The 24507-nt window shown below is 33.5% G+C and overlaps 3 protein-coding genes across 7 annotated transcripts; 2 read left to right on the top strand and 1 right to left on the bottom strand.

Moving 5' to 3' along the window:
* Positions 1–1123: 1123 nt before the first annotated feature.
* Positions 1124–10224, top strand: LOC114414760 (transcription initiation factor TFIID subunit 4b-like). 5 transcript variants are annotated; one of them, XM_028379158.1, is made up of 16 exons: positions 1124–1305; positions 3690–3825; positions 3924–4029; positions 4161–4687; positions 4827–4922; positions 5018–5962; positions 7269–7387; positions 7485–7572; positions 7672–7807; positions 7932–7987; positions 8067–8123; positions 8208–8348; positions 8494–8559; positions 8638–8878; positions 9427–9600; positions 9858–10224. In XM_028379158.1, the coding sequence occupies exons 2-15, from the start codon at positions 3787–3789 to the stop codon at positions 9597–9599; spliced, it is 2790 nt and encodes a 929-aa protein (XP_028234959.1). In that variant the 5' UTR covers positions 1124–1305; positions 3690–3786; the 3' UTR covers position 9600; positions 9858–10224. The 5 variants fall into 5 exon arrangements, with proteins under 5 accessions (XP_028234959.1, XP_028234958.1, XP_028234956.1 ...); XM_028379155.1 differs by having other exon boundaries at positions 1125–1305; positions 8638–8890; XM_028379154.1 differs by having other exon boundaries at positions 1125–1305; positions 8638–8890; positions 9740–10224.
* Positions 10225–18550: 8326 nt separating this feature from the next.
* Positions 18551–21307, top strand: LOC114414758 (subtilisin-like protease SBT1.7). Its single transcript, XM_028379151.1, has one exon. It carries the CDS (start codon positions 18683–18685, stop codon positions 20990–20992), a length of 2310 nt encoding a protein of 769 aa, XP_028234952.1. The 5' UTR covers positions 18551–18682; the 3' UTR covers positions 20993–21307.
* A 782-nt stretch (positions 21308–22089) lies between these two features.
* On the bottom strand, positions 22090–24248 carry LOC114414759 (protein arginine N-methyltransferase 2-like). The gene is made up of 3 exons (XM_028379152.1): positions 23921–24248; positions 23453–23848; positions 22090–22709 (listed from the first exon to the last, which is right to left on the bottom strand). The coding sequence occupies exons 1-3, from the start codon at positions 24195–24197 to the stop codon at positions 22396–22398; spliced, it is 987 nt and encodes a 328-aa protein (XP_028234953.1). The 5' UTR covers positions 24198–24248; the 3' UTR covers positions 22090–22395.
* Between the last annotated feature and the right edge of the window lie 259 nt (positions 24249–24507).

Here is a 24507-nt window from a genome sequence, read left to right as displayed (position 1 = left end):
ACCTTATAAAGTTTATTCTCCACCCCTGGGAGAAAGTGAAAATAAGGGAGTAGAAACAATATTAGTTGTTTGGTTGGATAAAAATAGAGTAAAAGTAGGATGTGATACAGTTTCATTCTACTTTCTTTTTTACAAAACTAGTTCGTACCGTGCAGATGCACGGATAAGTTGCAAAATTAAATATACAATATAATTATATACATCTAATTGTAACGGAGTAAAACTTAATAAATGAGAACTAAAATTAACAAGATTAAAATATATAATATATTTTATAAAATAATGTTGTCTATTTAGTTTTGATGATATCCATGGTTACTTATGTTTTAAAATTTTATAAACAATAAAATATATATTTAATTTTATTGAGATCATTGTTGTTAGATATATTGTTCTTACATTGTTAGTATATTATTTACAAAAGACTAAATTATGAAGTAAAAATATTTAATCTTATGTTTCCATATAATTATTTTTTAAAAAAAATATATAAATGATGGTTATGATAACCATGACAATGGAACATCATGGGATTGCATGTTATTTCTCATTCTTGCTCCCTAACATCGTCTCCATCCCCGTTCTTATTTTCGACGACGATAAAATTTTTGTATCCATCCATGACTTTGTATTCTTTGACGACGATAAATAGTTAAAAATGATTTACATTAATAATTAATTATAAAGAATTATTACTATATTAATAAGAAATAAGCTATAAATGATTTTTTAAACCAACACAACTTAATTAAAGGAGGTAAAAAAGTTGAGTATAAAATTTGTCAAAAAATAAAATAAAATTGAAGATAAAAAATACAATTATGTTAGATATAAAATGACAAAAGATAAAATTTATAATTTTTTAAAAAAGTATGAGGTAAAATACACCAACTTAATCCGTTAGGGTAAAATTCGACAAAAATTAAAAAATTAGGATAAAAAATTCAATTAAGTATGATATTAAATAACACATATAGGGGGTTTTAGGAGGAATTGGGGGGTTGCAATAGTAAAGCCCCCGACACAATCGGTTTGGTTCATGTGACTCGGGCCGAATATTTCATTATAATTACTTATTTATTTTGATTATTATTTTATATACATATTATATTATTATATCGTGTATATGGAGAGCGATATCGAGTGAGCGATGGAAGTCGAATTGTACCTAGTTCCCTGATCGACGGTGTTCTGGGAAGAAGCCGGTGACTGGTTCAAGCGTTGCTATTACATAAATGATATTCGGAAATAACTAAGTAGAATTCAGATGATTGTTTTCGTCCTCAAAAATAGCGAATTTCGAAGGTTAGCGTCTCTTTCTCTTTCCCAACTGATTCATAAATCGCAATTAGAAATTGTAACTGGGCATATTAGTGCTGTGCTGACTTGTAGCCACTAGCCAGAGTCTGTTCTCGGACGTGGTTTTAATCAATACTAGCTTATCTTGCTTGATTAATTCTTGCATATAAACAGGAGAAATAGTGAGTGAATAAACACACACACACAGACATTTGGAACGGAAACTTTCTCCAGGTCTTTTCAATGAAAAATTTCTACTTAGAAGGTGTCTGTAGTCTACGCGACATAGATAAGTTTGAAGTTTTGTTTTGGTTTAACTCCAAGGTTCATTTGTTTATGGAAAAATGTTAAGGCACACCCCATTTTTGGATGGAAGGGAGAGACTAGAGAGAGATAGGAAGAAAAAAGAAAATATAGGGAGAGAAAGTGACAAAAATGATAAGTGATTCGATGGGAAATGAATAGAATGACAAATATTATAACTAAATATTTCCTTAACCCAGGGTTTGGATGGAGCATTTCAAAATTTTGGAGAATTTAAAATCCAGGGAGATTTAAATGCAACAATTAAAAAATTCACTGTTTGGATATGCCACAAAGTTATATTTCTCTGTTGAAAGCCCAACAACTTGAGCATTAACACAAACACGAAAAAGAAGAAAGTATAAACCACAGGATTAGTTAACTCTGCTACTGCCACATGCACAACCCGAAGAACACAAAAATGACTTGTACTTTATAAATTGCACTAACACCCTCCCTTTTCTGTTTCCTCTTCTCTATAAATTTGTATTAGATCACTAGATTCAAAGGTTTAATTCACCATTTCAATTTTCAACCCAAATCAAACCCTAATCAAACTTTAGGGGAGAGAAAGGTACGAGAGAGATCGAAGTTGTGAGAGAGACGAACGTGAGAGAGAAAGCGAGGTTGTGAGTGGGAGTAAGCGCAAGGGGTTGCAAGGGTGAAAGGAGAGTGCGAGTGTGAGGTTGCGGTGCGGTGCAAGTGTCTATAGAAGAAGAAAATTTCAAATTCTCACGTTTTAGAAGGAAATTAAAATTTCACATTTTTAGATGCTTAAAATTTTGTTTTAAAATTCCAAAAAATTAAATTTTTCATAAAAAAATTCAAACAATGAATTTTAGATTAAAGAATTTTAAATTTTCTGATAAATTACTTTTCTCAGTTAAAATTCTCTATCCAAACACATTGTGTAATCCCATGCTTTCTGATGTTTATATTTATTGGAATAAGTTTATTTTATTTAATTATTTTAAAAAGAGAATTGGTAAAGATGGGAGCTACAAGCAGCTCCAGTAAGTTGTAGGCTTATAGCTAAGTGCTATTATGCTACTTTGACAATAGCATTATGGCTGGATTTCTCATTGAAGTTTGAAATGTCTATGCTACAACATGCACACTTCAAATTTACACTAGGAAATTGGATTTCTTTAAGTTTGGCCTGTGCTTTAAAAACTTTCCAATGAAATTTGAAAATGTTATGATTGAATTCTCTAGTCAACACAAGCGGTAGAGCTTTCAAGGCTTCACCTGTCGTGTATCCTATAGAAAGAGAGTGCCTTTGGGAACATTAATACAGGTGCTGCATCTGCATGGCTCTTGCCATGCAACCTGTTGGGTTAAGTCCCATTATAAGCAAAAATATGGTACATAGTTGCTAGCATTGAGTTTGGAATCTTGAGCAAACTGCCTTTGATAAGCCAAAGGATGGTGGGGATAACAAAAAGTCATCATGTCCTTTATGTTTTGGATGCACGTGCTACAGTGGTCAGGACAAAGGACTGTGAGCTCACGAGGGTGACCTTACCCCAGAAACTTGTCCTTAGTTCAGATTGTAGGTTTCAACTTGCTTGCATGAAGTTGAAATCGCTAGTAATCACCTATTAGCCATAAGGCAGTGAATTCATTCCTGGACCTTGTACGCACCACCTATCAAACTATGGGAGTTGGTCATGCCCAAAGTCCTTACCTTAACTGTAAGGAAGGGATGCTGAAGGAAGTTTCAAAAACTGAATGGCTAAAATTATTGTCTTATAATACTTTCAAACGATTTAATTTATTTCTACTTTTCTCATTGAACATATTTCTATGTTTTATATTTTTTAGTATATATTCCTCACTTTTTTCAAACCATTGGCATGTGGGCTTGTCTTGGCTCAACAATGTGCTTAAGCCAGGCTGTGCTTGGTCCTAGGCCCCAGACATCTAAAGCCACCCCCTGTTCACCACCCTAACATGACTGTATGGAGCTCCTCATTTTGCAGTGAAATGAATAGAATTCTGTTAATCATGTGATTCTAATTTTGTTTTAGTTAAACAAATAAACAATATGCCTACAGCCTAATACATATGTTGATTACTCCATTTAGGTTCAGCTGCTTCCTGTGAGTAAGATATGGTGTAAAAAAAGTTTCTGAAGTGCTGTTGGTTAAAAAGAACAACCAAGATAACAGTGCATAAAACTCTATGGACCCATCTATAGTGAAGCTTCTGGAAGATGACGAGGTTTTCTCCTCTCTTCTTTATACTTTCTTTCCAGAAAACATTTGCTGTTACTGAATTGGGGCTTAACTTATCCTGTCACTGTGTTTGGATGTCCACAGGATGAAAGTATGCACTCAGGGGCAGACGTGGAAGCATTCCAGGCTGCATTAAATAGAGACATAGGAGGAGATACTTCGACTTCTCAGTTGTCTGGTTCAGACACAGGTCTCCATCAAAATCTTAGGAGTATAGGAAAATCAGATTGACTGTTGTTTCTTGTGATTTTTGTATTTGCTTGGTAAATTTTCAATTGCACATGCTTTGTGCTACTTTGATTGTTTCATTTTTGTCTGAAGGAAGCAATAATTCATTAAGCCAGTCATTACCAAAGCAGCCAACTTCTACCCATGACAAGCAAAGTGACTGTCAAAATCAAGAGCCTAAAGTTGTGCAGCAGCAAGAGCAACAACATTCGTCTGAAATGGAGCAGAAGCCACAGCAACCTCTTGTTGAACAACTACAGAATGCTGCTTCTCAGGATGCCAATAATCTCCCTTCATCTCAGAAACAATCTCAAGATGAAAGTGCTCAAGGCCATACTGCACAAGCTCCCCACCAAAATTCTCAAACAAATGTAACTCAGAATTCTGAAAAAGATCCTGTCTTCAACCATGAGGCAGTCAACACACATAATCCTAACCATGAATCTCAGTATGCAAAGCTGCAGCAAATGAGTAATCAACAGGCCACTGTCAAGGAACAGCCTGGAAGTCAGGTCGATCGGAATAAACAGGTACCATTTGCCATGTTGCTCCCTATGTTGATTCCCCAGCTTCCCAAAGACAGAGCCATGCAACTTCAAACTTTATTTAATAAATTGAAGGTTGGTTTCTCAAACCAATTTCACTACCATGTCCTTTCCCCATCTTTTGGGTTAATTTTAAAAATTGCGATAGTAGGCTTAGCCGTTTAGCCATATTACTAATTTTTTGTTTTCTCAATTTTGTTGCTATTTGTTATAGAAAGATGAAATGCCCAAAGATCAGTTTGTGCGGCTTATGAAAGGTATTGTAGGGGATCAGATGCTTAGATTAGCATTAACGAAAGTGCAATTACAGGTAGGCAGAGAATATGATTTGTATAGTGTTAGAGATGGCTTCTTAATTCTCGATGTCATGGTTATGCTAAGAATTGTCCTTTTATACTGTTATAGACAAGATCCAACCCAGCACCCACTGGGCAGCAGCATCCTCATGTAAGGACGCCAAATGTTAATTCAGGTGCAACAAAATTTAATGATCCCCATGCATTAGCCCATCTGCATCAGAGAAGTATGAATGCTGCTGCAGATCAATCTAATAATACTTCTTCAGCCGTCCAAGTAAAGAATGAACCAACCTATCCAACTATGGACATTAATGCTAAAAAATCTCGGGAACTGGATGTTCAAGTAGAATCTCAAGGAGCGCAACTAAATCAGTTACCATCATCCAGTTCTAATGCTGTTAGTCAAGAAACGGAAAGATCCTCACTTCACTTACAAGGCCTTAATAAGGAGCAACAACAGCATCTACATTTCCCTTCAGCATATGGTAACAGTGGTGGTAATTATAACCCTTTTTCGGGCTCAACCAGTAGTTCCACATCATCTATCAGACCACAACCTTTTGATTCACACATGAGGCAAATTCCACATCAGAGCATCAGTCCAAATCAATTAGGTGGGTCAACACAGGGTTTGATTGGTTTGACAAAACTTGATCAGCAAAATTCTTTCAATGATCCCAAGAGAATGCCTGGTGGATTTGTGTCCCCTGTGGCAAACAATACAACATCACAACAAACATCAAATTCTTGGCAACCATCAGCAAACAAAGAACAAAGTTCAGGCTCGTTTTCATCTGTTCCATATGTAAAAAAGGAGCCTAATGACCTGTCTACCGAGCAGCAACACAGGCATAATTTGTCTAAATTGCACGGGCTGCATTCTGTTAATTCTGTGCAAAATGAACAGGGTAGCAGTGCCAATCAAGGCACCCTAAAGGAGGAGTTTTCAAGAGGCTTTCCAGCATCCACAAGTATGCCGCATACAACATCTAGCTTGCTGCCTCTCAATTCTGCTTCCCCTTCTGTATCTCAACTTGACCCTAGTGCCACTGTAAGTTAGAAACTAATATGCATGTTTTTGTCCAAGATATACTTGCTTACTTTTTGGTAATCAAATAGTTTCTAAATTTGTTTATATTTTCATGGGTATGAGGCATTCTTTATTAGCATAATATATTGAAGGCATCTTAAGCATAAATTTACAAAACACTGAGGCCTTTCAGTGATTTGTATTCGGGAAATGGTGTCCCTTTATTTATATTGTTTCTAGGGAAAAAACTTCTTCACTATTATTATAATTCTGTGAAACATTTTGTGCTATTAAACTTTCAGCATTGAAGCAATCAATATATTCCCCTTTACTTATATTGTTTCTAGAAAATAACTTCTTCACAATTATTATAATTCTGTGAAACTTTTTGTAATATTTGACTTTTAGTATTTAATCAATATATTCCCCTCTTCTCTTTTTGTTTTGGTAGAGAGTTATTACAGCATGTTGAGGGATTAGGAAGCTGTATTTAATTGATTTTGTCTTCTTTTTTTCTTGGTTTTCTATTCTGTTCCTTTGTTTAGGAAGATTTCATATGCTCCTTTTTGTTTGCCTTTTATCTTTGTCTTAATAAGTAAACTTCTTTTAGTTTTATCAAAAACAAAAAGAATCACGTAACAAAGAACTGATAAGAACAAGTATGAAATTTCCTTATTGTCAGTAATCAAGAGTGATATTTATACCCCTATCTTACTGGATCATAATTATTACGCTTATTCAGATTAGTAAGTTACTTCAGTTAATTTTATTAGCTCCATTCTAGTGGTATAGTAATAATTTTGCACTAATAGGTTGTGGTCTACATTGAGGCTCGTGAGTACATTGTTTAGGTGTTATTGACTCTGATATTAATGTCCAAGTCTTCTATATTAGGAAGACATCTCTAAAAAGTCATGTTTTTTAAATCATTTTTCTTTGTTGGAATTCTCCCTAGCACCCTTAAACCCAATAAGACTAACACCAATTTGACTTTTTATAACCAGCATATCACTTGTGAAATTGCTCTTGCCTTGAGATGCATACTATTAAGCGTTATTAAACTTTGACATCAAAGATATTGCAAGTTGTGATGAAGAGATTCAAGGGTATAGTTATGTTTATAGTTTCCCTTTAATAATATCCTTGGGCTTCCACTTTTCTGAGCATTGCTATTATGAAATATGAATTTAATTTATTTTTTTGCAATTTTCCCCCTAAAACACCTAAATTTGATATCATGCTGTACATAGAGCAAGCCTTGTGTTTCTAATGATATCTCCATAATTGGTGATGCCTAATTTCCTTGCCCCCTTTTCTATTTTATCAGTTAAGCCCTCAGATCCCATCAAACACGTCTGTTATAAATGCAAGGACACCTCTGAAAAAGCCTTCTCCTGGCCAGAAGAAACCAATTGAAGCACTTGGTTCTTCACCTCCTCCTCCAAGGTGATATGATGTATTCTGCTGTTTCATGATTTACTTGTTCTGTGTTAGTTTTTTAATCTCTATTTTGATATGCACACGTGTGCTTGTTATACTACAGTAAGAAACAAAAAGTGTCTGGGGCATCTCTTGAGCCAAGCATTGAACAACTTAATGATGTTACTGCTGTTAGTGGTGTTGATCTTAGGGTATGATACTTTATCAGATTGAACTAACTGTATAAGTTGGAAATGTGTACTTTTCTATTTTAAAACCTGACTCTGTTTCTGTGTTTCTCTCTTTGATAGGAGGAGGAAGAACAATTATTTTCTGGGCCCAAGGAGGACAGTCGAGCTTCAGAAGCATCTCGCAGAGTTGTGCAAGAAGAGGAGGAAAGTCTGATTTTGCAGAAAGCTCCATTGCAAAGAAAACTGATTGAGATTAGTTAGTCCTATTTATGCCAAACCCCTGTCTGTCTGATTTTATTCTTTCCATACTTTGAAATAATCTGGGTATGTACTAAGCCCCACGAAGTCTAATAGCTGTTCTATGTTGTAACTTTTGGCAGTAAATGAGTGTGGCTTGAAGGGTGTGAGTAATGATTTGGAGAGATGCTTGTCACTGGTGAGATTCAAACAATGTTGCTATTTTTATAGCAGTAGTGGGGTTGTGTGTAATCTTACATCTGAAAGTAAATGTTCAGTGTGTGGAGGAAAGAATGCGTGGAGTAATAAGTAATGTGATTAGAATGTCAAAACAGGTTAGTTATTTTCTCTAACTGCTTGCATGAATAGTCTTTTCATCAATGTATAAAATTTCTTATTTCCGATAATTTCCTTACCAGCGGGTTGATTTGGAGAAGACAAGCCATCGGACTGTTGTCACTTCAGATGTACGGCAGCAAATCCTAACAATGAATAAGAAGGCAAGGGAAGAATGGGAGAAAAAACAGTCAGAAACAGAGAAGCTCCGGAAACTAAATGATGTGCGTTTCTCTTCTTGGAATTCTGTGGGGATTTAATGACAAGCCTTGTCCATGCATGTTTTCTATGCATGGATATTTTTTAATTTTGTTTCTCCAACCTCTGTGCTTATCATTTAAAACCTTGTAATGCTATTCTTAAGTATAGGTAGATGGTAATGCTGGGATTGATGGTGACAAGGAGAAAGATGAGGGTCGGACTAAAGCAACAAAGGTATTATCTCATTTTAGGTATCATATTTAATCTTTATGTACATGGGAAATCTTATCTTTGATCGGTAATATTCTGCAGGTGAACAAAGAAGTGGATGACAAGATGAGGACAAATGCTGCTAATGTTGCTGCCCGAGCTGCTGTTGGGGGAGATGACATGCTGTCAAAGTGGCAACTTATGGCTGAGCAAGCCAGACAGAAGAAACGTGGTGGGGGAATGGATGCTTCATCTGGTTCTCAACCAGCTAAAGATGTGAGCCAGAAATCTTCATCAACATCAGGAAGGAGTACAAAAGATAATCAGGCAAGAGAGAAAAAAGGTCCAACTTCTGGTGGGTTTCTTCTGTTATTTATCTATCATTTCAGCTGAGTAAGAACTAAGAACTCAATGGCAAGATGGGCATTCAAATTTAGATATCGTTACCACTCGGCAAACTGAGATTCTTGAGGCAAAAAATTTAGAGGATGAAAAAAATAGGACTTCAGGATATATCAAATGGAAGTAAAGAGCTAAGCTTTGACTAATATCCTTTTTCTGGATTGCAAATGTTTTGGTAAATATAATTAGCTGAATGAAGAATATCCTCCTCTTACCAACTTTTTATAAGACAATTTAGAACAATGTTGCATGTTCTCCTCCAAGTTCCTCCAATTTAGTTGATAAACTGATTTTGCTGATCCAAATATGCATAAAATAGTATTGTACAATTGCAACTTCATTAAACTTTACGCCTCCACCTTTACTGGAGGAGCAAATTATGTTTGGTTTCTAGAGAAGATACTATGTGTACACCCATAACCCATTCTCTGATTAAGTTGTGCAACTTTTTAATTGATGTTCAATCCTTTTGATGTTATATGCCAACAGGGGCTGGTAGAAAATTTGGGAGAAGTCATGCCACGACACCTCAAAATAGCATAGCTCGAAGCATATCTGTCAAGGACGTGATTGCAGTCCTGGAGAGGGAACCCCAGATGTCCAAATCATCACTCTTATATCGATTGTATGAGAGAATTCATTCTGACACCTCAACTGAATAAGGTAAAGCTTTGGATTCACTTGAACTTTTAATTTTACAGATCAAATTTATGCATTGTACTATTTCTATCGCCAAATATTTAGTAGCGGTGGTGCACTGGATTCACTTGAACTTTTAATTTTAGAGCTTAAATTTCTGTAGATAACGTGATGTACATCAGTAGGTGTGTGGAAAATACTTATTACACATTCAGTGGAAGGAGATCTTAAATTATTTTTCTTCCCTTTTGAGTTTTAACAAACATTACAATTTCTCCCAGAGGTACCCAACTGGACAGAAAATGCTTATTTCACAACAGTCATCCCTCATATCTCTGGAAGAATCGCAAGTCTACTTGCAGAGAATGAGATGGGACTTGATATATTCGGATGGTCAAAATTGTGTAGATGTCAGTAAAATTACGTGTTTAAATGTATGTATGTATCTTGTAATGCGATGGGACTTGATATAAACTGGACTTTATTTAATTTTTAAACGACTTGTGATCTACATTTCTATACATTTTAAGGCATGGAATGAACTAAGCTAGCTTGGGAAGTGGTAACCTTTATGTAGCTCGGTTCAGCAGATTCATAAGCTGGAAAATTTGCTTGTTTGTTAAATGGGTCGAGTTGGAACTTTCATAATTCTGACTCATTCGCACGTGAATTTATTTGAGACACGCACTTCGGTTGAGAAATTAAATTCAATTACTTATCCTCTGTAACTTGAGAGTGAAGTAGAGAGAAAAGAAATAAGATGGGTACAAATAAAAGTAAAGTAGAAAAAAATGTGATGCTTGTATGAATAGAAATAAGAGAAAGAATCAGAGTAAGTTCTCTATACTTGTTTGAATTAGTGAAAGAGTGGAAAGAAATAAATTATATAAAAAGTATTTTTGTTAAATAAGAAAACTAATGTTTTTAGTTAATTATTTATTTTTAATACATTATTTATTATTTTTTAAAATATGTTATATAAAATAATTTAATCTTTTAAGAAATTAAAAAAAAAAATGAAAGTTATAATTTTTTTAAGCATGTCTTGCCTGTTGGGAGTGGAAGTTTTTCCCAGTGAAATTTATATAAAAATGTAACAATTTATGTCTAGATTATGCAAAGATAGGACAAATAAGTTTTGGTTTGAATTGTCTTTTTGTTTTTTTTTTTTATCTTGAGAATCGGATATAATGTTAAGAAAATTTATAATAACTTATGTATAATATTTAACCAATTGAACTGGAACAATTTGACTGATTTGAGTTGTCTAGTTCTGCTTAACTAGATTTTTTATTAGATATTTACAATATCCAACTTCTCTTGTTGGGGTCCCATTTGTTTCCTGAACTATCGTAAGGAAAAGCCCAAGGATTGAATGTCATTTAACTGGAGGAGCTCGGAGTGCTGTAAGAGTGTTATCTAGCTCGAAGGGCTGTAATGTAAGACTTTTTGAGATAACTGCAAAATTTATGTTATTTTAATAATCAATTATATGTATAATTATTTATTTTTATAATCAACTATATTCAAAATTAAATATTGTTAAGCTAAGTTTGCTAAAAAGTGATTATAAAACGATAAAAGTCTACTACTATTTAATAAATCTGTATAGAATGAGAATAATAAATCTCTTCTCTACAATTATACATGAATGGTTAGAATTAAAGTTACTAGTTAATAGCCAAATGACTATTTAAAAAAGTCACATAATTTTATCTTTTAATTTTAATCTTATATAATTTGATTTAATGGTCTGTATTTATCTTTCACTTTCTAATAATAAAATCTCTCTCTCTCTCTCTCTGTTGATAAAGAGGATCACAAGATATTTATAAAGCTAAAAATCGAAAAGAATTACATAAAAAGTGCATCTGAATTTTATTTTATTTTTTGCTTAGTGCATCAAATGCAGGAGTTGCAGTCAATAATTCGGTAGTTGTGAAACCATGTCTGCTTTAAAGAAAACATTTTTAATGATTGACTATATATACAGTTTTTTTTTTTTCCTTTTCAAATAATCATTATCCAATGTCATTGTAACTCTTGGGTCCTCAACAACCTTTGCTGAGTGACTTTAAGGTTGTATCATTCGAAAGTGTCGCATAATACGAAACAACCAGCAACGTAAAGATAACTATTATTTGATCGCCATGACTATTGCGCGTCCAAGCATATGCAAAATTGCGCACGCTTTTCTAATTACATGTGTTTAGTTAATCATACTAATGCGGATACACTTGAGCTTTGCTGGTTGTTCTAATCAGGGAGGTCCCCGAAAAAACGTAAGAATTCAACATAATACGGCTTCTAAAAAATGGTTCCCAATGGTTTTGTCCGTTTTCTGGTACGAGAATGCAACTTAACAGCTACCATATGATTCATATCTTAAAGATCGTGTATTATGTGGGTTCTTATATATCTTAGTCGCATACTAGCAGTGCTTAGGTGTGTGAATATTTATTCGTATGTGTTATTTCTGCCTGTTAAAAATTTGTGGTTTGATATTGGAATACATGTAATTTGGCTGAGACTTAAAAGTCATTTTCTTGAAGGATGGCCATAGAAGCTTAGATACCCCACACAAGATTCTCACTATATTGTTATTTGTTAATGATTCTTATTTTTCTTTTCCCTTCATGGGTGTTGATATTCTTTCATTTTTTGTCTAGCTAGCACCTTCATTTGGTGATATTGATCAATTCATGATTGAAATTAACTGATCCAGTAGCAAAGGATGGTCCAATCCAACATTAATTTGTATTTTAATTTCATGAATGCTTGCTTTTGTCATAATGCTGGACCTCCAAAAACTCCAGCATGTGAGAATTGATTGAATTTGTTGTTTGGCCAGATGAAGGTATACTGCTTAGTGCTTAGGCCCCCTTCAACTTTGATTGTGCTTTGTCTTGATGGATTAACTCGCTTTGTCGAGTTTCTTGCAGTAAGAGGGGCCCAATTGCAAACTCAGCAACTTTCAATTGTTACACCACTAAATTCCAAACAACAAATAAAGTTTGTTCCGCATTCATTTTGGATGTCTAAACATATATACATGAATTCCAGTCCTAATTAAATAATAATATTTCCTCGTTTGTTACCTTTGATATGCTGTTAAGTGTTATGGCCTTACGTACTTATGTGCACTCCTGCGATAAGAAAAAGAATCGAGAGAAATCTATCTCGCTTCATGAAAAAAGAGATATTATATGCGAGTCTCACCCACAAAAACGGAAAAATACTTAAATGTTCTTAATTTCATTTTGGGATAGATCAGGGATTAAATGAATAGAGATGAAAGAAAACAAAGAGAAAATAATAGATGTGATGGAAAAAAAAATGAAAAGGATAACATATGACTATATGAGTGTAAATAATTGTTCGGTTCGACGGACTAAAGCTTAAAATGATGGGTCAAGTATGTTCTAATTTTCATGAGTCATTTATTTGATAGTTTGGTATAGCCTATTGGACACGAAATCAAATTGATTTGTTTTTTTATATATTAATTTTCAAATATCTTACATTTAAAAAATTGGACAAATATAATTATAATTTTTGGGTTATATTTTTTTAGTTTAATTTGTTCCATGTGATCCAAACAGATAGACCAAATTAACCTAGTTTCTTTTGGATTGTAAGTTTAAAAGTATGGTTTAATTCATCGAGTCATTAAATCGATCTATCAGATCGTTGTTTGTGAATTTTTATAATAAACTCTAAAAAAATGCTATGCTTTTTCTACACCATGTCAGTAAAATTGCACATTTCCACCTAATCTTAATCTTTATTTTATTTTTTTTGTTTTCTATTGATTACTATACACTCACACATGAAAAAGAAATCCGTAGTGGCTAATTAGTCTGTTGTATTAAGTTGACAAATTGGCATTCCCTACCACACCTCGCTTTGCTCCACCAAAAGCAAGTGGGGGAGGGCTGGCTTCTTCATGAAATGTGGGTTAAAAAATGTAGTCCAGCTCATTTATCATTTTCTTTTTTTTAAATCTCATTTATTATCACAGTTTCAAAACTTCGTTTATTACCTACACAACTATTAGCACATAAAATTAATTAAAAAATATATTTATATACAAAATGCCTAGTTTTTTTCTCTAAAGATATTTAATGAGTTTATTATTATTTTTTTATCAAATTTCCTGTGTATGACATTTATAATTAGATAACAATATGAAGCATGCACTATTTATTCTTTTTTAATAAAAAAAAGTCTTAATGGGCAAATTCACTTTAACTTATCATCAACCCTTATTTAGCAGAATCTTTTAAATTTTTTTTAGCAAACTTATTAAAAATAATTCCACACATTTCACCTTTCTCCTTTTTTTTTCCAGGAATTTCACCTTTTTCCTTGCAAAAACATTGACGTGAAACACCAATATGCCTCAATAAGAATCTTATAAGTTAGCATAATTAAGGTTAAAAAAAAAAAACTCTCTAATTCTACACATTTCTCCTTTCTCCCTATAAAATACTGACGTGAAGTTTGAAGCTCTGCAGGTGCCCAACCAAAGTTTAGCTTACAAAAATAATTGATGTGAAGTATCTCAGATATCCTTCGCCTTGAATTGATATTGAATAAATACGCACGAACATATTTCTATGTTTGCAAAAGGAAAAGTATGTTAACAAATTATATTCTTAGAATATTTTAATAAAGAATAATTTTGAAATAATTATTTTTGAAATTTAAATAGTAATAAATTTGACTTATTTTGAAGATCAATTAATTTGAATCACCATTAAGCATTGAAATTTTCAAATAATCACGAGAAAGTAAGTAGTTAAACACCAATACATATTTTAAATTAAACTAAAATATAATTTTCGTCTCTCTATTTTTTTATTTACACTTTTAGTCTCTTCATTTTTTTAATTGAAACATTTAATCTTTACGCTTAAAAAATTTATAATTTTAATCTTTCATTTTTTAATTGAGATATTTCATTTACATTTTTAAAAAATTTGTAGTTTTAATTCTTCATTTTTTTAGTTAAGTATTTTGTTTCACACTTTTAAAAAATTTGTAATTTTAGTCCTTGTAATTAATTTTATTGATTTATGTATTCTATAAATATCAGCTAAAAATTATTCGTTTATTATACGCATGATAAATATTTTTTAAAATTATTTAATTACTAATAAGTTTAATTTATTAATTTTTTTAAAAAAATACACACTCAACAAGTTTGAAATTGACCTAAAGGACTAAAATTGTTCATTTTTTAAAAGTGAAAAATAAAATATCACAATTAAAAGAAGATTAAAATTATAAATTTTTTAAAAGTAAAAGACAAAATGTTTCAATTAAAAAATAAAAAAGACTAAAATCATAAATTTTAAAAAAAAAATAGGAGAACAAAAATGACATTTTACTCTTTTAATTATATGTACATGCAAAAATGTGCATTTCTTAAAGGGGTTCTTCTATGAAGCTTACAAAAATAATTTATATCTTCTATATTTTTTTTAACTTGTTTTCATACACTTCACTTATAATATAAGATCTCGTATAATAAAAATAAACTTATATGTCCAATATATCCTAAGTATGGAATTTAACCTGTAAGGATAACATTGATAAGTGGTAGGTCCACTGAAGGCACCCACCACAATAATGCATAAAGCGTCTTTAGCTTTTATAATACTGCGCAATTAAATTCTTAGAGGATGGTGCGATAATATCTGAAATTTGAATAGTGTAAATAGCAGTCACCTAAGTCCCAAGGTCTAAGCAGGATATGCTAATTCAGCTTTGGAGGGCCTGCGGAACTGAGTGGTTCTTCCACTATAGCAACTAGCAAGCAATATCTTACAAAGATTTTTCTATTAAAATTATTTTAATTATTATAATATTGTTTCAATAGTGGTCATTAAATATCTTGTTATATTTTATTACAATTAAAAATTTAAATATCAATTATAAATTAGATAACTAATTAAATAGAAAATATGTCAGTTTAATTTAACAAAACAGTTCATAAATATGTATAAAATATAATAAAAATATATAATTGTACCAGATATGTGCGCGCGCGAAGAATTTAAATTTATTATACATATAAAAAGGCAAATTAATATTGTCTTAACTTGTTATTTAGTCTTTCCCATGTAATAAAGTAGAAAAAGAAAATAAAAGAAGTATATCTTAATTAGTTGAGCGTAGTTGAGCGTTTTTTTAAAAATTATTATAAATTTTTTAAGGTTACGTTGAATAAAATATTTCAGGCAATTTTTTTTATTAACTGAAAAAAGTTGTTTAAGTGTTTGGTGAAATTTTTTTATATAATTTTTTAGTTATTTTTAGTGTTTTTTAAATATTAGTTGAAGTAATAATTTTTAAAATATTAATTTATAATTTTTTATATTTTTTTATCCTTAATATATTTATTAATTAAAAAAAAAAGTAGAAACAGGGAGAGTCCCATTTTCCACATGCTCATCCTTGATTGTGAAAAAATAACAAGGGAATAATTGTCATTTAGTTTCTCTTTAATTGGACAGTACACTTATATATGGAAGAATCCTATGGTCAAGATGTTTATGTATACTTACTACTTAATCATTGAAGTTAAGTTTTGTGGAGTGGACCACTAGGAAAACACTAACTGAACTGAAAAGGATTTAAAAAATTGCATAGAGTTGTTCTCTCAATTTGAAAATACTAGAAAACCCTCACTACAAGAAAAATATACCTACTGAGTATTTCTCACCAAATTTATTTCGTTGGAAATATTTAAATTTCTGAGGGAATTTTTCAAAGGATTATATTTTATAGGAAGCAGAAAAGTTTGCATTTCTACTTGTATATTTAAATTTAAATATAACTTAAATATTTGGCCCCTCACTATAAACAAAATTTAAAACATGAAAGATTAAATTAAAAATTTCTAGAATACATTAAGGATAAAATACTTTTTTTATAAAATATATGTGTATTTTTCTGTTATGTCACGTTTAATAATTGACAATAATGACTAATGTAAAATTATTTGAAAATGTTATGGATTAAAATAAAAATTTTAAAACATAAAAGATTAAATTTAACAAAAATTAAAAACATAAAAGATCAAATATGTATTTTAGCTAAATATTTTTTACTCTAAAAAAGATAATTAAAAAAAGCGTGGAACATAACTCGGTAATAAAATTTAGTTTCAAAGAGTAAAAACTACACTAACACCATACTTTTTTTTTTTATTGAGATTGTATATAATTCTATTTTTAAAGGTTTACACCAATCTTCCTTATAATAAGAGTATATAATGTAATATTTTTAAATAATTAAAGTGAGTTGATCTAAGGTTAAAAAATGAGAGATATTAGAAGGAATTTGATAAAATTTTAAGAGATGTTAGTACTTTATTTTTAAAGAATGACTCGTGTTATTATATTTTTTAAAAAATAAATTTAAATTATTTTTAATTAATTATATATACCATATTTATGTTTTTAATCTTTTTAATATACCGTATATACCATATTTATATACATTGGATGTTGTTGAAATTGTGTGTGTAGCACTGTGTCTAGAGATTGTGAGATCTAAGACCAAATTTATTTCAAATTTTAATTTAGTAAACTTTGTTATTTTTTTAAAAATAAATTATGATTTCATATTTTAAATATCATTTAAATTTTAAATTGACTCTCAATTAAAGATTTAAATTAATCTATAAATACAAAATATCAACATGAAATGAAATTTAGTTAAATGTGTGATGTTATAATCAAGATTTTGTCAAAACATTTTTTTTATATATATCAATCATAGACTTATTCATTAAATTTAAATTTTTCATTAATTTCAATAGATTTTTTTAGATAAAGAAGAAGTTAAATCTAAAATAGATATAAAATAATTTTTTTATTTTTTAGAATAAAATTAAAATTTACTTAAATAATTTATGATAATCATTATATTCATAACTTAAGATTATGTAGTCTTATTAATAAAAAATAATTACAAATAATAGATTATATCTAAACAAAATTTACCAGGCAAAGGCCTCATGCTTATGGTCTCCACGGTCCTCTGTATGTATTTTAATGTTTTTTTTGGTTAGTTGAGACATGAGATAACTGATAGTACACGTACAGTAAGCAATAAACTTGACTGTCTCCCACTTTCTTTTTCTTTCTATATAATAGTATAGTCCAAACTTTTTCAAAAAACGTAAAATATCAAATATGATATGTAAAGCAAATATTGGAACAAAATGAATGATATATATATATATAGCAAAAGAGATACGGTAAATCCACCGTACCTACATATGTAGATAGTTCAATGATCTGGGACTATGTAGTCTCCAACTCATACACTAAATTTGCACAAGATATGGCTGATGACAGGTATCTATACTATAAAATACAAGATTCCACCACACACAACAATTTTGAAACTTGGAGGAAAACTTAATTTGCAGCTGAACCTTTTTCTCTTAATAATAATAATAATAAGAGTTTGTATATTACCTTTTATAACATGAATGACTTCCTCGGCTAATAAATTCAACAATTAAGGAGAGAAAAAAAAGAAACACAAAAGAGGCTTTTGTTCACTTTTCTTAAAAAATTATTAATGGCTTATTGACAACACGATTCTGCGTCTCATTGACATTACTGTTATCATCTTCCAAAAGAAACACTCATATAGATAGTGTTTGTAATAAAAAAAAATTTAACCGGATCCTATGCATTTTCACAAGAAACTGCAGCGTGTGCAGTTGTACTTATACATCCAACCATTAAAATTTATTAAATTTAATTGAAAAATGATCATTTTATCATATAATGAAATGAATTGAATGAGTGAGATCACTGCAGTGACAATATTAACTCATAAGTTTAGATTGGTAGAAAGTGATAGAATGGAGTGGTACAAATGAATTTTTAAGGTGTTCTACTGTTTGTATTTTTAGCCTTACTTTTTTCATTCCGTTCCAATTATTACAAGATATCTTAGATAGGCCCGCAGCCTCAACAGTTTCATAGTTTCCATGTCAATAATAAATACCAGCTATCCCTGCAATATTTCGGAAGCAAATTTGAAAGAAGCCTGAGACTAAATAGTGCTAAGAACTCTAATGGTGGACAAGATGAATATGCTGATATTCAAGTCCCTTGTGATTTCTTGGCTGCTAGTTTTCTCTAGCAGACACACCACAGCAGAAAAGAAAACCCATCACACTAAAAACACATACATAATTCACATGGACAAGTTCAACATGCCAGAAAGTTTCAACGACCATCTCCACTGGTATGATTCATCACTGAAATCAGTATCAGACTCGGCAGAGAGGCTCTACACATACAAAAAAGTAGCTCATGGCTTCTCTACAAGGCTAACTACACAAGAAGCCGAGTTACTATCAAAGCAACCTGGAGTTCTCTCTGTGATCCCAGAAGTTAGATATGAACTCCACACAACTCGAACACCGGAGTTTCTGGGGTTGGCCAAATACACCACTCTTTCACTGGCCTCTGGAAAACAAAGCGATGTCATTGTCGGAGTGCTGGACACTGGTGTGTGGCCTGAACTAAAGAGCTTCGATGACACAGGACTTGAGCCAGTACCGAGTAGCTGGAAAGGTGAGTGTGAGAGAGGTAAGAACTTCAAGCCATCTAACTGTAACAAGAAACTTGTTGGTGCAAGGTTTTTCTCGAGGGGCTATGAGGCAGCCTTTGGACCGATTGACGAAAAGACGGAATCAAAGTCACCGAGGGATGATGATGGCCACGGAAGTCACACCTCAACAACAGCAGCGGGTTCTGCAGTTTTTGGAGCAAGCCTATTTGGTTTTGCTAATGGGACAGCAAGAGGAATGGCCACACAAGCCAGAGTTGCAACTTACAAAGTGTGTTGGCTTGGAGGGTGTTTTACATCAGACATAGCTGCTGGAATTGACAAGGCCATTGAAGATGGTGTCAACATCCTTTCCATGTCAATTGGGGGAGGTTTGACGGATTACTACAAAGACACTATTGCAATTGGAACTTTTGCAGCCACTGCCCATGGAATACTGGTTTCCAATTCAGCAGGAAATGGTGGGCCTAGTCAAGCAACTTTGTCTAATGTGGCACCATGGCTAACCACTGTGGGTGCCGGAACTATAGACCGTGATTTCCCTGCCTATATCACCCTTGGAAATGGAAAGATATACACTGGGGTGTCGCTTTACAATGGCAAACTCCCACTCAACTCTCCACTGCCAATTGTTTATGCTGGTAATGCAAGCGAAGAATCCCAAAACCTGTGCACCAGAGGTAGTTTGATTGCCAAAAAAGTAGCCGGAAAAATCGTGATATGTGACCGGGGAGGGAATGCTAGGGTGGAAAAGGGTTTGGTGGTGAAGAGTGCTGGAGGCATTGGGATGATACTATCAAACAATGAAGACTATGGGGAAGAGCTAGTAGCTGACTCCTATCTCCTCCCTGCAGCAGCTTTGGGCCAGAAATCAAGCAATGAGTTAAAGAAGTATGTTTTCTCATTTCCCAATCCCACAGCTAAACTTGGATTTGGTGGCACCCAGTTAGGAGTCCAACCATCCCCAGTGGTGGCAGCATTCAGCTCAAGAGGGCCAAATGTGCTCACACCAAAGATACTCAAACCAGACCTGATTGCTCCAGGAGTCAACATCCTAGCTGGGTGGACCGGTGCAGTTGGACCAACTGGCTTGGCTGAAGACACCAGGCATGTGGACTTCAACATCATCTCAGGCACTTCCATGTCCTGCCCCCATGTCACTGGCTTAGCTGCCCTTCTTAAGGGCATTCACCCAGAATGGAGCCCTGCAGCTATAAGGTCTGCCCTCATGACCACTGCCTACAGAACCTACAAAAATGGCCAGACCATAAAAGATGTTGCCACAGGGTTACCGGCTACGCCATTTGATTATGGCGCCGGACACGTTGATCCAGTGGCTGCTTTTGATCCTGGCCTTGTGTATGATACCACCGTGGATGACTACTTGAGCTTCTTCTGTGCCTTGAACTACAGTCCCTATCAAATAAAGCTTGTTGCAAGAAGAGACTTTACCTGCAGCAAAAGGAAAAAGTACAGAGTGGAAGATCTCAATTATCCATCTTTTGCTGTTCCTTTCAACACAGCTTATGGAGTAAAGGGTGGTTCTAGCAAACCAGCCACTGTCCAGTATACAAGGACTCTAACAAATGTGGGTGCCGCAGGAACGTATAAAGTTTCGGTGTCGCAGTCTCCGGTGAAGATTGTGGTTCAACCTCAAACACTTAGTTTCAGGGGACTTAACGAGAAGAAGAACTACACAGTTACATTCATGTCTTCTTCAAAGCCTTCTGGAACAACCAGCTTTGCTTATCTGGAATGGTCGGATGGGAAACATAAGGTTACTAGTCCCATTGCTTTCAGTTGGACTTAAACTCTGATTTTTGAAGGCCCTAACTTTGAATTACCTGTTGCAAGCAAACGTGGTCGTGTCCATGAGTAATTGTGTCTCTTTGTTTTGTTCTGTTTTTGGTCCAGCAGAAGGGCATGATGTTATGTTTCTTTTTGTTGTACTCCTCTGAAAATAAGTAAAGAATGATTGTACAGAAAAGAAACAGGGTAATGGAGTACCTGAATAAATGACAGTAAGCTCTTTCTTGTCCCACTATGTGGAATAGGTAGTCCACTTGGGTTATTCATCTATATCCCCAAAGAGCAATAAAACAACTACACTTGCCATGGTCTGATAGACGTTTACCTAATAAAGAACTTTCTAATGGTGTGCTCGAAAGTTTAATCTCAGTTTCAATTATATGACAAATATGATCGTTATTATAGGTTAAAGTAATTAAGTAAATGATATAAAAAAATTTAAGATCCCGTGTTCATTAGTCACTTGATGAACTGAGCAGGCATGAGATTGGGTCTTTCGACTGGTTGAACATATCCTCGTTTTCCTCTATTGCTCTCTCCAGTTTCCATCCAAACCATCACAATTCACCACCCTAGACTCCCATTTTTGTATTTAAAATTTTAAAAAAAAGTAATCAAGAAATTTCAGGTAAACAATAATCTTTAAATCAATTGATAAGCTCTATCTTTATCAGAATAAAAAGAGAGCCATCTTTTCGTCAGAATCCCAAGAAAACGACCTTGAGTAACTACAAATGACTTTTTTAGTCCGATTATAATTGGAAACATGTCCAGTAATAATTCATTTGCTTAAGACTTCAGAAGATTGATGACATTAGCATATGAACCCACTGGGTTGATTAGATTGTTACCCCAACTTAAAGTATCAAAATAAGAAAAAAATATTGTTAGCCTAACTTCATATAGAAAAGCTTAACATTGGAAAAAAGGGAAATTTGATTTAGCTTATTGGAAAGAGATACAAGCTGTAGCCTTAAACGTGAAAATAAAACTGTAGTTCTTAAGTGTACACTTTAACATGAAATCCTTCGTGTATAATGCATTTTCTTGAACCAAGTTGGTTAGCCAATGACTTCTAAATTCAAAAGACAAACAATGTAATGAAATTTACAAATAAAGCTCAAAAATTCAATATGACTCTAACTGTATTCTTACAATTCCATTTGATACGTTTCAGAAAAGCAAAAACACATGGTGTGTTAGAATATTTTGACGATGTGATTAAAAATCAAATCATACATCACTGGGATTAAGATTCTCTACAGTTAAAAAAAAAACTGCATGAGATTTCAATTATTCCTTTAATTTTAATATATAAAGAAGAGAAAAAACTTGCATGGACGGTGAAATTTTAACTGCACATGGTGCAGTTCTTTCTAAGCTGCAGGAAATCCATTTCCTGCCTCACTCAGGGTCCTCTACGGCCTGACAGACAGGAAGATAGTACGTATCGAGCTGCCAATATCTTTGTTTCACACCTTCCCAAACTTGTTCTCCCAAACAATCCTTAACCGGCAATGGAATTAATTGTGTGGAATACCCCAAATTCTCAAGCTCAAGGGATACCAAATTGCAGTAAACAACATGGAAAAATGCATTACTGCCACAAAGACCGTTGAAGAATGAGTAGATACCACCAGGCTTCAACAATGCGGGGAGATGCTGATGGAACTCCCTCAGATCTTCGTAGTACTCCCCATAGGTGTCAAAGAATATTCCTGAACAAAATTCACGCCAATGACCCATATCAAAGACATAATAACAAAGAAGTCTTTTCCCACTAGGTAAGATAAGCTATATGGGATTGCATGATTGTGATGTTAGTAGAGTCGGTTAAAAACTCTTTTATAGTTTGAGTTAAGGTCTAACATGACTATGAAAGCTAACTGATAGATAGGGTGAGGATTACTCCTCACTTATATACACTATTTTGGCTATATTACTAGTGAACAGAGCATCTCCAACACACTACCTCACACCTAACATTTGACGCCTAGAATGTGAAGTTTATAGAATTGGACATTTACAAGTGATTGCAGGACATTTGTGGGTGGTTCAATATCAACCCAATAATAGGTGGAGATACAAGTTGGTCTAATGGTGAAGGGAGAAGGAAAGGAGAGAGAGATCGCGGGTTTGAATCCCTCCACTAACAGATAACATTTGTCGATAAATAAATAAAAAATAATAAGTGGTCAACTGATAGACCCTAAAACAAGAACAACTGTTGGAGTAGGCTGTAATATCATCTTAGAATTTGAATTTAAATCTGACACATTTCCAAATGCTGCTACTCATGGGGGATGAGGCTCTCCCACTTGTATACACTACTTAATGTATATACTAGTAAACAAATAAATAAGACAATAACATTGCAATATTTTTCACAGGAGAATATCCTATTAATTGTAATTGTAATGCGGCTGCAACTAAGCATAAGAATTGGGCGATTAGCAAATACCATCATATGTTTCAAGCTGAGGCAGAACATCTTGCCATCGTCCAAAAACAATCTTGACACTTTCCTTCTGACCCCAACCGGAGCTAAGCATGCGTTCATAAACCTCAGGATGAGCCTCAACAATGGTGTGTGAAGCAGGTGCATATCGCTGAATGGCCGAATCCACCAGCCCCATTCCAAACCCAATATTGAGTACGTGGCCACCTCCCGAACAAACAGCTTTGGCATGAGCCTCCATCAACGGATTCTCCCACGCCATCATCACAGCCTTGCTTTCAGAGTCCATAAGCTTGTCTTCGCTAAAACTCACCCTGTCTTCCAAGTAATCGTGACCGGAATCGCCGTTCTTGTTTTCCTTCCTCGCAATTGTTCCCAGGATCAGTTCGGCTTGAATCCCTAATAAATTGAAATGAAATTAGATTCCAATGCTCAAAATGGAAAAGGAGACTGTTGAAAGGGAAAGTGTACCGGCGTTGACGAGAAGCTCGAAGGCTTCGTTGTGGCCTTCTTGCATGGCGTAGTCGCCGGCGGAGAGGTTGGAGGGGGAAAGAGCGTTCCAGGGAGCGCCGGCGGAGAGGAGGAGGGTGAGGACGGGTGCATGGCCGTGCTTTGCGGCGTGCATCAGAGGATTGAGGCCCTCGCCGTCGAAGTGGCTGACGTCAGCGCCGGAGTCTATGAGAGACCTCACTTTCTCCGTGTCACCTTTTCTGGCCGCCTCGCAAAGTTGCTCCTCCGCTTCATTCATCTTTGCTTGCGCACCTCAAACCCTCTCGCTTCCCACTCTTAAACCTCAACATTTCTTACCTTCCATCTCTTTTTTATTTACTTAACTAATTAAATAACAATAATAATGATAATAATTCCTACTAAAAAAGAAATAATAACAATTTCAATCTTAATCTTACAAGTTTTACTTGTTTTTAATATTTTATGTTTTTTATAAAAAAAAATATATGAATACATAGTTTTTTCTACAAATTATTATATATAAAAAAATATTCACCTTTATAATAATTATCTTAAAAATAATATGAAATAAGTATGTGAAAGTGTTT

The sequence above is a fragment of the Glycine soja genome, chromosome 6, assembly GCF_004193775.1.
Source record: "Glycine soja cultivar W05 chromosome 6, ASM419377v2, whole genome shotgun sequence".
Classification (NCBI taxonomy): domain Eukaryota; kingdom Viridiplantae; phylum Streptophyta; class Magnoliopsida; order Fabales; family Fabaceae; genus Glycine; species Glycine soja.
The sequence above is the reverse complement of the archived record's forward strand: the minus strand, read 5'-3'. Positions and strand labels throughout refer to the sequence as shown.

Excerpts from the sequence above, each read along its gene's own strand:
- LOC114414760 (XM_028379155.1), top strand. The coding sequence starts at position 3,787 with ATGGACCCATCTATAGTGAAGCTTCTGGAAGATGACGAG. Across the intron at positions 7,808-7,931 it reads AAGAAAACTGATTGAGATTA|TAAATGAGTGTGGCTTGAAG; the intron begins GTTAGTCCTATT and ends AACTTTTGGCAG. Across the intron at positions 8,124-8,207 it reads TGATTAGAATGTCAAAACAG|CGGGTTGATTTGGAGAAGAC; the intron begins GTTAGTTATTTT and ends TTTCCTTACCAG.
- LOC114414758 (XM_028379151.1), top strand. The coding sequence starts at position 18,683 with ATGGTGGACAAGATGAATATGCTGATATTCAAGTCCCTTGTGATTTCT.
- LOC114414759 (XM_028379152.1), bottom strand. The coding sequence starts at position 24,197 with ATGAATGAAGCGGAGGAGCAACTTTGCGAGGCGGCCAGAAAAGGTGAC. Across the intron at positions 23,849-23,920 it reads CGAGCTTCTCGTCAACGCCG|GGATTCAAGCCGAACTGATC; the intron begins GTACACTTTCCC and ends TCAATTTATTAG. Across the intron at positions 22,710-23,452 it reads TCAGCTTGAAACATATGATG|GAATATTCTTTGACACCTAT; the intron begins GTATTTGCTAAT and ends AATTTTGTTCAG.